Here is a 10,228-nt window from a genome sequence, read left to right as displayed (position 1 = left end):
CTTTTCTGTGTCTGTCGTGTTCCTGGCCGACCAACGTTTGGTTCTCGGTGTGAATTTGGATCCGTTGGACCCCCCCCCCCGAACCTGCCCTTGTCCATTTTGTTCTTTTGTCCAACATTGTGCCATTTTACTTCCCCCCCGTTGTGTCTGTCATTCATTCATCGGGTCTCCCCCAAATGTCTCTTTGTAAAAGCTGACTTTCTTCATCCCGCGAGAGTCACGGCAGCAACGGTCGCAATTCCCGAAAAGCGGAACACCCCAGCAATGATCGAATTCCGCCAAGTTGGGCGTCGTCCGTCGCTCGGGACTCTTCCGAGCCACGGGAACCCAAGTTCTCGCCTTCGAGACCGTAACGGCGAAAGTCGTTCGGGAGGGGCCACGTTTTCCCTCAGAGGGCCGTTTAGGACTGTGAAACCTCCAAAGTCTTTCATCGCCGTGTCATATTTACGCGTGAAATTGTTGAGCTAGTTTTGGGATCAGAAATCAACAGTTGTGGATTTTGCAACTATTGGTAACGTTTGCAACGTCTCCAACAGCATTTATGAGTTGAAATTTTGGGTTCAGATTTGAATCAAAATCATAGGAGTTGATAGGTCGTGGTTTGCCTTTGCGGGCCGCGTCGAATCCCGTGGTGGGCCGGATCTGGGCCCCCGGGCCTTGAGTTTGACACAGATCCATGATGGATCCCACAATTCATTGCGTCCCTTTTTTTTTTGAGTTGTGAGAAATTCAACACAACAATTGCTCTTGACTGCAGTTTCTGAGCGATTTGTGCATTTCCTCAAATTGTGAGTGTGGCCTTCCGGTTGGCTTTTTAAACCTGCACCCAATTTGGTGGCTTTTTCTCCGAAGAATAAGCGCCGCGTTGATTCGATGGGATTCATCGCTACCGCGTTAAAATCATAGAGCCAAGGAAGCGGACTTTGAGATGTGCAGGTGAACAAAAACCGACCGATATAAAAATGGCAAGGGTTCGAATCCGCCGTCAGCGAAGAGGGCCGAGAGGCCAATTTCCGACTGAAATCCGCGAAAAGACACGTTGAAGGTGACGACAGCAACGTAGCGAACGTTGACGCGCTCGCCGCTGCGGCAATTTGACGAAAATGAAAGTAAGAATGGCCGTCGACGGCGGGAAATGACGTCACGGCGCGAGCCGTGATTTGCCTGCGCCGGTCACGTGGGCGAACCAAGCACAAGAACGACGAGTTGGGCCGCGGCGTCGAGAGGTGAGCGACCGAACCGACCGCGTCAAAATGCGCCTCCCGGCTCGTCCGCACTCGAGCGGGGAGCTTTTTTTTTGTTGTTGTTTTTTAAGCCGAAGGACGTGGCCCCCTCCGAAGCTTTGACAGCCACTCGCTCGTCTGCTTGCCGGCGGGCCGCCATGATCGTCGTGTCGGCCGTCAAAGGTGCGGGACGGGCCGAACTCCCGGCGGCCTGCCTGCCTGCCTGCCTGCCTTGAGCCTCCTTCGCGTCGTCGTCGTCGTCGTCGTCGTTTTCGCTCAAGCGAGCAACAAAACTCTTCCGTGAGCGCGTTTCCGTGCCACGTCCAAAAGTGACGTCCGGAATTTCCCGTTTTGACGTGATTGTGTGCGTGAGAAAATGAAGTCCACAGTTTCGTGATTTATGCCCCCCTAAATTCAGAATTATATTTTTTTTCTGTCAATTTTCCGTGACTCACCCCGCCACCCCCAAGAGAATGCTTCATTGGGTACTTTCCCTTGTGAGGAGTTTGATTTGTCCTGTGGCCAAAACAAGCTTTGAAAAGCACCCCGGTCCCGCCCCGCCCCATCCCAAACATTGCCTTGCATCGCCTTTCACAAAGAGGACAAGTACTTTGCCATCATTTGTCAATAAGTGAGGTGGCAGTTAGGACATCTGCCTCACAGTTCCGAGGTTGCGGGTTCAAGCCTGACCTGTGCGGGCTTTGCACGTTAATTGAAGACCCTCAATTGTGAGAGCAGGTGTTTGTTTGTCTCTACGTGCCCTGCGATCGACCGGCGACCAGTTCAGGGTGTGCCCTGACTCAGCCTTTAGGGTTGCGTCAGGAAGGGCATCTGGCGTAAAAATTGTGCCGAGCATATATGCGCGTTCATCTGAGCCGAAAGAAACTCGCTCTTCATTTGTTTGTACACCCTCGATCGGAATCGGTGCTTAAATGATGGCCAGGACTACAGAAGCTGCAAAAAAAGGCAACATTTAACTTGCAGACCCCTCCCGCGTATTTCTTTGGCCACAGGATTCCAGATTTTCTGGCTTTTGTGAGACGAAAGCGCAAATTCTGGAAAAAGTTGAAGCGGTTTTTGCCTTTGAACGGAATGGCAGAAGTCGATCAAGTTTTTCCACTAATCTGCCAATTTCCGTGAAAGCGCCAACGGCCGTTTGACGTCCGCAGGTCAGTCGCGATCATGCAGAGCACCGCCAACTACCTGTGGCTCATCTCCGACCTTCTGGGTCAAGGCGCCACGGCCAACGTGTACCGCGGCCGGCACAAGGTGAGCGCCCCGAACGGCACACGGTATTCACGCTATACTTGTGAAGAATTGAAAGCATGAGCGAGAGGTGTCCTTGAAAGGTCTGCATTAGTGAGTGCACGGGAAAAGCGGGAATGGAATGCAAAATTCGAAGAAAACTGCTCACGCGACGACCGGCCTGTGATCACGCCACTTGAGAACATCGACGGTCTCTTTGCAGAAAACGGGCGACCTGTACGCCGTCAAGGTGTTCAACAACCTGAGCTTTCTGAGGCCTCTGGACGTCCAGATGCGAGAGTTCGAGGTGCTCAAGAAGCTCAACCACAAGAACATCGTCAAGCTCTTTGCCGTGGAGGAGGAGGTTCGTGAGGCTCCGCCACACGTCGGCTTGGGAAAGCCATCTTCCACCTTCGGGATTCGATGGAAGCGATTTTGTTGTTGTTGTTGTTGTTGTTTGTGGTCCGGTCCAGTCCAACACGCGTCACAAGGTTCTGGTGATGGAGTACTGCCCTTGCGGGAGCCTCTATACCGTCTTGGAGGAGTCGTCCAACGCCTACGGACTTCCCGAGGACGAGTTCCTCATCGTGCTGCACGACGTCGGTGAGCCCCGTTCATTGGGTTCCTTCCTTCCTCACTTGCGCTCGTGCCGCTCTTTGATGACCCCCCCCCCCCCCCCCCCACAACCCACCCGTGCAGTGGCAGGGATGAACCACCTGCGGGAGTACGGCATCGTCCACCGCGACATCAAGCCGGGCAACATCATGCGCGTCATCGGCGAGGACGGCCGCTCCGTCTACAAGCTGACCGACTTCGGAGCCGCCCGCGAGCTGGAAGACGACGAGCAGTTCGTGTCGCTCTACGGGACCGAGGAGTACCTGGTGAGACCGGCCGGCGCGCCAAAATCCGTATATTGGGGACCGAACGCCTGCGTGTTTGACTTCCTCACTTGAACGGTTCTACCGCTCGGCTCATTTCCAAAGTTGGTTTTTTTTTGGGGGGGAGTATTTGAACGATTGGCTGTTGCTCACTTTTCAAACAAGCGAGCGCGTGACGGCTTTCGTGATCGTTGAGATCATTTATTGAAATGAGATTGCGCGAGCACCCGGAGCGTTTCAAGCCATTTCCGTCCTTAGCCCTGATGTCAGCCCTGCCGAAAATTAGATTTAGAAGCGTGCAGAAAAGCACGGTGCCATCGCAGAATGGCCCGCGTCTTTCCCGAATTCGACCCAGGTACAAATCGCGGTATCGGGAGGACGGCTTTGGGCAATCGTGGCCATTGGCCAGCGGTGAACGCTCGCAGACGTTGAGTCGCGTGCGCTCGCCGTCCCCGTCAGCATCCCGACATGTACGAGCGCGCCGTCCTGAGGAAGGACCACCAGAAGAAGTACGGCGCCACCGTGGATTTGTGGAGCATCGGCGTCACCTTCTACCACGCCGCCACCGGCAGCCTGCCCTTCAGACCCTTCGAGGGCCCGCGCAGAAACCAGGAAGTCATGTAAGTCGCTCGCCGGCCGGAGTGGCGGCGGGAGGCTCTTCCCACGCTCGCGCTTTCTGCACCAGGTACAAGATCATCACGGAGAAGCCGTCCGGGACCATCTCGGGTCACCAGAAGTGCGAGAACGGCAAGATCGAGTGGAGCACCGAAATGCCCGTGTCCTGCAGTCTGTCCAAGTCCGTCGCGCCCCTCGCCGGCGACGTGGCCGCCCTCGCCGTCACCGATGGTGTCTCTGTGCGCCCTCAGGGGTCTGCAGAGTCTGCTGACTCCGGTCCTGGCCAACATCCTGGAAGCGGACCAGGAGAAGTGTTGGGGCTTCGATCAGTTTTTCGCCGAGACCAACGACATCCTGCACCGGGCGGTGGTCTTCGTCTTCAGCCTGCAGCAGGCCACCCTACACCACGTCTACATCCACGAGTACAACACGTGAGCGAGCGCGCCGCCTCCGCCTCCGCCGCCGCCGCGCACGGCCGCGTCGGTCACGTGGTCCCGCTGTGGCGTCGCAGCGCGGCGCTGTTCCAGGAGCTGCTGTCGCGCCGCAGCAGCATCCCTCTACACAACCAGGAGCTGATCTACGAGGGGCGGCGTCTGGTGCTGGAGCCGAACCGGCAAGCCAAGACCTTCCCCAAGACCACCAGGGACAACCCCATTATGCTGGTCAGCAGAGAGTCCGTGGCCACCGTGGGACTCATCTTCGAGGACCGTACGGATCCACGCCTCGGACCGCCGCCGTAGACTCCGCCGCCGCAAACTTCTCAGCTCTGTCTCCTTGTCTGCCTTGTCGCAGCGAGCCCCCCCAAAGTGCAGCCCCGCTACGATCTGGACCTGGACGCCAGCTACGCCAAGGTACCCGCGCCGCACGTTCACCCACCAAAAAGGAAAAAGTCGGCGTCACCTCGCGCTCCATTCAGACCTTCGCGGGGGACATCGGACACTTGTGGAAGACGTCCGAGTCTCTGCTGATCTACCAAGAGCTGGTCCGCAAAGGAGTCCGCGGTCTCATGTGAGTTTGAGCCTGCCGCCGGCGTGTCGACGGGGCTGGTCTTGACTGTCGCCGTGACAACGTTGCGCGCAGCGAGCTGATGAAGGAGGACTTTGGCGAGGTGCTGCACAAGAAGTCTGCGGTGTTCCACCTGTGCAGCTTGGCCACGCAGACGCTGGAGAAGAACAAGCAGCTGTAAGTGGCGGACGGCGCAGCCGCAGCCGCAGCCTCGCAGGGCCGCCCGTTGAATGAGCGCGCTGCGTGTGCGCAGGTTGGAGGTCCTCACGCAGGCTAACATGTTGGCGTCCGAGTACGACGAAGTCGCCGACATGCACAAGAAAGTCCTCAGGGTGAGCGCTTGCCGGGCCGTGGCCCGTTGTACGCCGCGCACGTTTGCTTTTGTCCACACGCGTGTCGTTTGTGTGCGTCGACGCGCGCGATCGCAGATCAGCGGCTCGCTGGAGCCGATCGAACGGAGCGCGCAGGAGCTGAAGTCCAAATTCCTGCCGGGAGGTCTGCTGAGTGACGCCTGGACGCAGCAAGTGGGGACGCACCCCCAGGACAGGAAGTAAGAGACTCGCACCTGCGTGTGAGAGAGAGAGAGAGAGAGAGAGAGAGAGACCACCATTTTGTGTGTGCACGCAGCGTGGAAAAGATCAAAGTTCTGCTGGACGCCATCACGGCCATCTACCAACAGTTCAAGAAGGACAAAGCGGAGAGACGTCAGTACGACGACGAGAACGACGACGACGACGACGTGAAAGCGAGCGTCTTCACCGGCGCGTGTGTGTGTGTGTGTGTGTGTGTGTTCAGGTCTTCCCTACAACGAGGAGCAGATCCACAAGTTTGACAAGTACGTCGACGCGCCACGTGCGGCGCTCTCCTGCGGTCGCGTTTGTCCGCTCGCCCGTCTTTGACGGGTTTTCACGCTCGCCGGCTCTTAGGCAGAAGTTGGTCCTCCACGCCGGCAAAGCTCGCTCACTGTTCACGGAGGAGTGCGCCATGAAGTACCGCCTCTTCATCTCCAAGAGCGAGGAGGCCATGAGGTCAGCCCCTCCCCCGCCGCCGGTCGCCGAGCGACCGTCGCCTTACCGTGCGTCGTCGCGTGCCGTGCGCAGGAAGGTCCAACACGGGAGGAAGCAGCTGCTGGCCTTGACGGCTCAGCTGCTCGGCATCGAGAAGGAAGTGGGCGTGCTGATGCAGGGGGCGGCCGAGGTGCGCGTCGTCGTCGTCGCCGTCGTCGACGCTCCCGGCGCCGTCGTCGGCGTTGATTTTTCTCGTGGTTTGCGTTGCGCGTCCAGCTGCAGGAGCGGGTCCCTGGCAAAGTTCTTCCAGTGGTGCTGAGCGGTCTGAAGCCTCAAGCGTACCTGAGCCAGAACACGCTGGTGGAGATGACGCTCGGGTGAGACGGGCGGCGCGACGTCGTCGTCGCCGTGATGTCACCGTCACGGGACACGTGTGCGTGTGTGACAGGATGAAGAAGCTGAAGGAGGAGATGGAGGGCGTGGTCAAGGAGCTGGCTGAAAACAACCACTTCCTGGAAAGGTCACATGACTCGTTTTGCACCATGAGATAACGTCGCAACTTCTAATGCAGGCGAGCCAACTTGGGCCCGGTACACACACACGCACACACACACAGAGAGAGAGGAAACGCTTTGGCCGGTTTTGCGCGTGCTGCGCTCGGGTCGTCTGGATTCTGTTGCGCTTTGGCGAGAGACTGAAAACTGCCACGGCAGAACTCGATGGAACAAAAAAAAAAAACCAAGAAGAGGACGCGAAAGCAAGCAATCGAGTCGGCAATTTTGAAATACAAAAGGTTCACAACTGGCTGTGCGTTCCTGAGCTCCGCCGGACTTTATTTTGAAGGTCCGCTACGACGGGCTGCCCACGTTTCTGAGGTCGTCGAATGGCCGCGGCGCCGCCGAAAGGTCAGAAGAACTCGTCAAAGCCACAAAACGCAACTTGGTGTTTCGATTGGCTACGTTCGGGTCCGGTTTTTGCGCGTCAGAGTCGTCCTCGAAGGCAGAAGCCAGGAGACGCCTTTGTCGGGCAGCGCGTGTACCGGGCCCGAGTCGCGCCGGCCTCGCTTCACGTCACAACGCTCAACGGACTTTTGGTCTTCCTCAGATTCGGGACGCTGACGCTGGACGGAGGCTTGCGAGGTTGAACTGACTCGGTGGTCTCTTCTCCCCCCCCCCCCCCCCCCCCCCCCCGAGAAAAAAAAATGCTTTTGTAAATATGCTTTTAATTTGTAAATATTTCAACCAGAGCTCAGCTTTGTATGTGATGATGATGATGATGATTCAATAAAGACATCAGTCCATCAAATGAACGGCGCAAAAGTGATTGACAGGCAAGACACGTGACGAGCGCCTCCTCCGCTCTGCGCCGGTTGCCGTGACGACGGCCTTCCGCCGCTGTTGCCGTGGCGATGGCGCGCGACGACGACCGGGCCCGGTTTTCCTTTCACGTAAGCGACCTTTCTTCCTGATTTTTTTTTTTTTTTTTTTTTTTTTTAAATTGGCCGACGCTCACTAGAAGAATTGAAATATTGAAAGATTTCTGTTTGTGTCCTTTCCGTGGGGGGGGGGCACTACTGCCCCCCCCCCCACACACACACACACACACACACGTGACTCGCTCCAGCCCAGGAAACGTCCGTAGTCCTCCTCATCTTCCTCATCTTCATCCCCCTCCTCAGGAGAAGGACACGCACGCCGACGTGATGGACGGCCATCGGCGTCATCTTCCTCTCTCGCACTGAGTATTTTGCTGCCCTCCTCATCCTCGTCGTCGTCGCCGCCGCCGTTTGGGATCGTCGCCGTCGGCCTCACCGCTTGTTGGAGGTGCGTCGCGCGCGAGCACGTCGACACACACGCGCGCGTGGAGTTTTTCGCCTTCTTGTCGGATCGAGCTGATCGATGAGACGTCGGTGCCAAACGGGCGCGCGGAGGGGGCGGGGCTCTGGCTGCCCGCCGCTTCCTGTTAGCTTAGCTCGCCCACTTAGCATTTTGCCTGACGGCACGGACTGATGTGACAGTTTGCTCGCGTGGGGTGGAACTAACGAATATCTTCTTGATCCATCCCTCAATTCCGGGGTTGAAATCCCGTCGGCTGCGTGGCTTTCCTCCTCCATCCCAAAAACGCGCATTGATTGGAAAGCTGTAAATTGCCCACAGGTGTGATTGTGAGTGCGTTTCCGTGCGCGCCGCGATCGACCAGTTCGGGGTGTACGCAACCCTCGTGAGGATAAGCGGCTGGCTGAGAACACAGATGTCCTTCTTTTTTTTTTTTCTTCCCATTTTTGACATTGGCTCATGTCGTTCCATATCGGATCGTCTCGGGCGCCGCGTTGACCTCCGACCTCGCGTTCCCCGCCCACGTCGCCCGTTCGCGTGCCGACGGTGACCTCGCCCCGCGCGTGTGTGTGTGTGTGTGCGTTTCAGATGGTGTACGCGCAGGCCAACACGGCGGCCACGGAGCGCTCGCTGTTCGCGCCGGCCTTTTCGTACCCGGCGTCCTTCAACTACTCGGAGACGGCGGACAACGGCACGTCGGCGACGCCCGAGGCCCCCGGGCCCGCAACGGCGGAGGACGGGCTGACGTCGGGCGAGGTGGCGGCGCTGGCGCTGGCTTTCGGGGCGGTGTGGCTGGTGTCGGTCCTGGGCAACGCCCTGGTGTGCCTGGTGATCCACCGGAGCCGCCGCACCCAGTCCACCACCAACTACTTCGTGGTGGCCATCGCCTGCGCCGACCTGCTGCTGAGCGTGGGCGGCGCCCCCGTGGTGCTGGCGCAGGTGGCGTGGGGGCGCTGGCCCCTGGGCGCGGCGGCGTGCGCGGCGGCCCGCTACGTGCAGCACCTGTGTCCCGGTCTGCAGGTGTACGTCCTGCTGTCCATCTCGGTGGACCGCTTCTACACCATCGTGTACCCGCTCAGCTTCAAGGTCTCCCGCGAGAAGGCCAAGATGATGATCCTGGCGTCGTGTTTGCTCGACGGCGCTCTGGTGGCGCCCTGCCTCTTCTTCTACGGCGCCGCGCCCGCCGACCCTCGCCACTGCCACTTCTTCTTGCCCGACAGCCGCGGCGCCGCGTCCTACGCCGCCGCGCACCTCCTCCTGGGCTTCGCTCTCCCCGCGGGCCTCATCGTGTCCTTCTACCGGCGAGTGGTGCGCCACATCTGGAGGATCGGCGCCGGCGGCCTCGCCGTGCGGCGCACCGTCAACCCGGTTCCCCGCGCCAAGGTGAAGACCATCAAGATGTTCCTGGTGCTCAACTGGCTCTTCTTCTTGACGTGGACGCCTTTCTACCTGGCGCAACTGTGGCACCCCCGGGAGGAGGAGGGCGGCGGCGGCGGGCGGCGCCGGGGCCTCCTTTTCTTCGCCGCCGTCACCTGGATCTCCTTCAGCTCCACCGCTTCCAAGCCCACCTTGTACTCCGTCTACAACGCCAATTTCAGACGCGGCATGCAGGAGACCTTCTGCATGTCTTCCATCAAGTGCTACCGGAGCAACGCCTACACCATCACCGCCAGCTCACGGTTGGCCAAGAAGAACTACGTGGGCGTGGCCGACGCGCCCGTCGGCGCCAAAGACGAATCCTCGGAGCTGGACCCCAAAGACAAGAAACTGGCGTGGACCGCCAGCGCCCACAACACGACGTTTGTGTAGCGGGCTCGGCGAAACTCAACTCTCGGGGGTCCACCGCTGAGCGTTTTCCTCGGACCCGACACTCCCAAATGTCACCGAACGGTTCTGCTGTTTTCCGTCTCTGTGGAGTTCTCGATTGGAGCGTCGTGACACGCGGCGGCCACCTTTGAGGAGTTTTCTCAAACGAGACGCCCTTTGACAAATTCAGGAGGGAACAAAATGGAGGACGCAAGTACTCGAGCGATTCTGCTTCCCCGAGTACGGGACGGAACCGAAGCTTCCAGGTGCCACGTTTGAAAAAAGAAGAATCGGATTTTCTCCGGGCCGTTTGCGACTCCCGAATTTGGGGAGCTTTCCGGGGTTTGAAGCGCAGACTTTGTGTTTCAAATGTCTTTGGGCAAGTCACGTCGCTATTTATCGATCACGTTCCGCCACCTCCGCGTGGCAAATATCCACAGCGGCTGTCGTCGCTAAAGCGAACTTGTCACTTGTTTGTGCTTGGCTAACCTGGCGGAACTTTTTGGGGAAACCTTGTTTTGTCACTTTTGTCAGCTTTCATTTGCGAAACATCAACGCTTACGATCCCCCCCTCCCCCCCCCCCTCCAAAATATTGGAACAGCCAGGTTGAGTT

General features: G+C 58.5%; 2 protein-coding genes across 8 annotated transcripts; both read left to right on the top strand.

Annotated features, from left to right (window-relative positions):
• The first annotated feature begins 742 nt into the window (after positions 1-742).
• Positions 743-7,119, top strand: tbk1 (TANK-binding kinase 1). 6 transcript variants are annotated; one of them, XM_061806346.1, is made up of 21 exons: positions 743-1,226; positions 2,393-2,492; positions 2,692-2,832; positions 2,942-3,071; positions 3,168-3,349; positions 3,806-3,966; positions 4,032-4,142; positions 4,213-4,392; positions 4,473-4,669; positions 4,754-4,812; positions 4,878-4,969; positions 5,042-5,143; positions 5,220-5,298; positions 5,395-5,516; positions 5,594-5,670; positions 5,762-5,801; positions 5,893-5,994; positions 6,067-6,163; positions 6,250-6,350; positions 6,422-6,493; positions 7,078-7,117. In XM_061806346.1, the coding sequence occupies exons 2-21, from the start codon at positions 2,406-2,408 to the stop codon at positions 7,115-7,117; spliced, it is 2,172 nt and encodes a 723-aa protein (XP_061662330.1). In that variant the 5' UTR covers positions 743-1,226; positions 2,393-2,405. The 6 variants fall into 6 exon arrangements, 5 of the variants coding, with proteins under 5 accessions (XP_061662330.1, XP_061662333.1, XP_061662334.1 ...); XR_009792903.1 differs by having other exon boundaries at positions 744-1,226; positions 6,422-6,878; positions 7,078-7,098; XM_061806349.1 differs by having other exon boundaries at positions 744-1,226; positions 6,422-6,544; positions 7,078-7,119.
• A 22-nt stretch (positions 7,120-7,141) lies between these two features.
• gpr19 (G protein-coupled receptor 19) lies at positions 7,142-10,213 on the top strand. Of its 2 annotated transcripts, XM_061806332.1 has the most exons (4): positions 7,168-7,182; positions 7,263-7,420; positions 7,652-7,796; positions 8,397-10,213. In XM_061806332.1, the coding sequence occupies exon 4, from the start codon at positions 8,397-8,399 to the stop codon at positions 9,615-9,617; it is 1,221 nt and encodes a 406-aa protein (XP_061662316.1). In that variant the 5' UTR covers positions 7,168-7,182; positions 7,263-7,420; positions 7,652-7,796; the 3' UTR covers positions 9,618-10,213. The 2 variants fall into 2 exon arrangements, with proteins under 2 accessions (XP_061662315.1, XP_061662316.1); XM_061806331.1 differs by having other exon boundaries at positions 7,142-7,420.
• The last annotated feature ends 15 nt before the right edge of the window (positions 10,214-10,228 follow it).

The sequence above is a fragment of the Syngnathoides biaculeatus genome, chromosome 20 (assembly GCF_019802595.1).
Source record: "Syngnathoides biaculeatus isolate LvHL_M chromosome 20, ASM1980259v1, whole genome shotgun sequence".
NCBI lineage: Eukaryota > Metazoa > Chordata > Actinopteri > Syngnathiformes > Syngnathidae > Syngnathoides > Syngnathoides biaculeatus.
Note: the sequence above shows the minus strand (reverse complement) of the source record. Positions and strands in the feature narration are given on the sequence as shown.

What these genes read in the sequence shown, in the direction of transcription:
- gpr19 (XM_061806331.1), top strand. Translation starts at nt 8,397, where the DNA reads ATGGTGTACGCGCAGGCCAACACGGCGGCCACGGAGCGCTCGCTGTTC.
- tbk1 (XM_061806346.1), top strand. Translation starts at nt 2,406, where the DNA reads ATGCAGAGCACCGCCAACTACCTGTGGCTCATCTCCGACCTTCTGGGT. An exon ending in CTGGAGAAGAACAAGCAGCT is followed by an intron (nt 5,144 to 5,219) that starts GTAAGTGGCGGA and finishes GCGTGTGCGCAG; the next exon opens with GTTGGAGGTCCTCACGCAGG. An exon ending in CTGGTGGAGATGACGCTCGG is followed by an intron (nt 6,351 to 6,421) that starts GTGAGACGGGCG and finishes CGTGTGTGACAG; the next exon opens with GATGAAGAAGCTGAAGGAGG.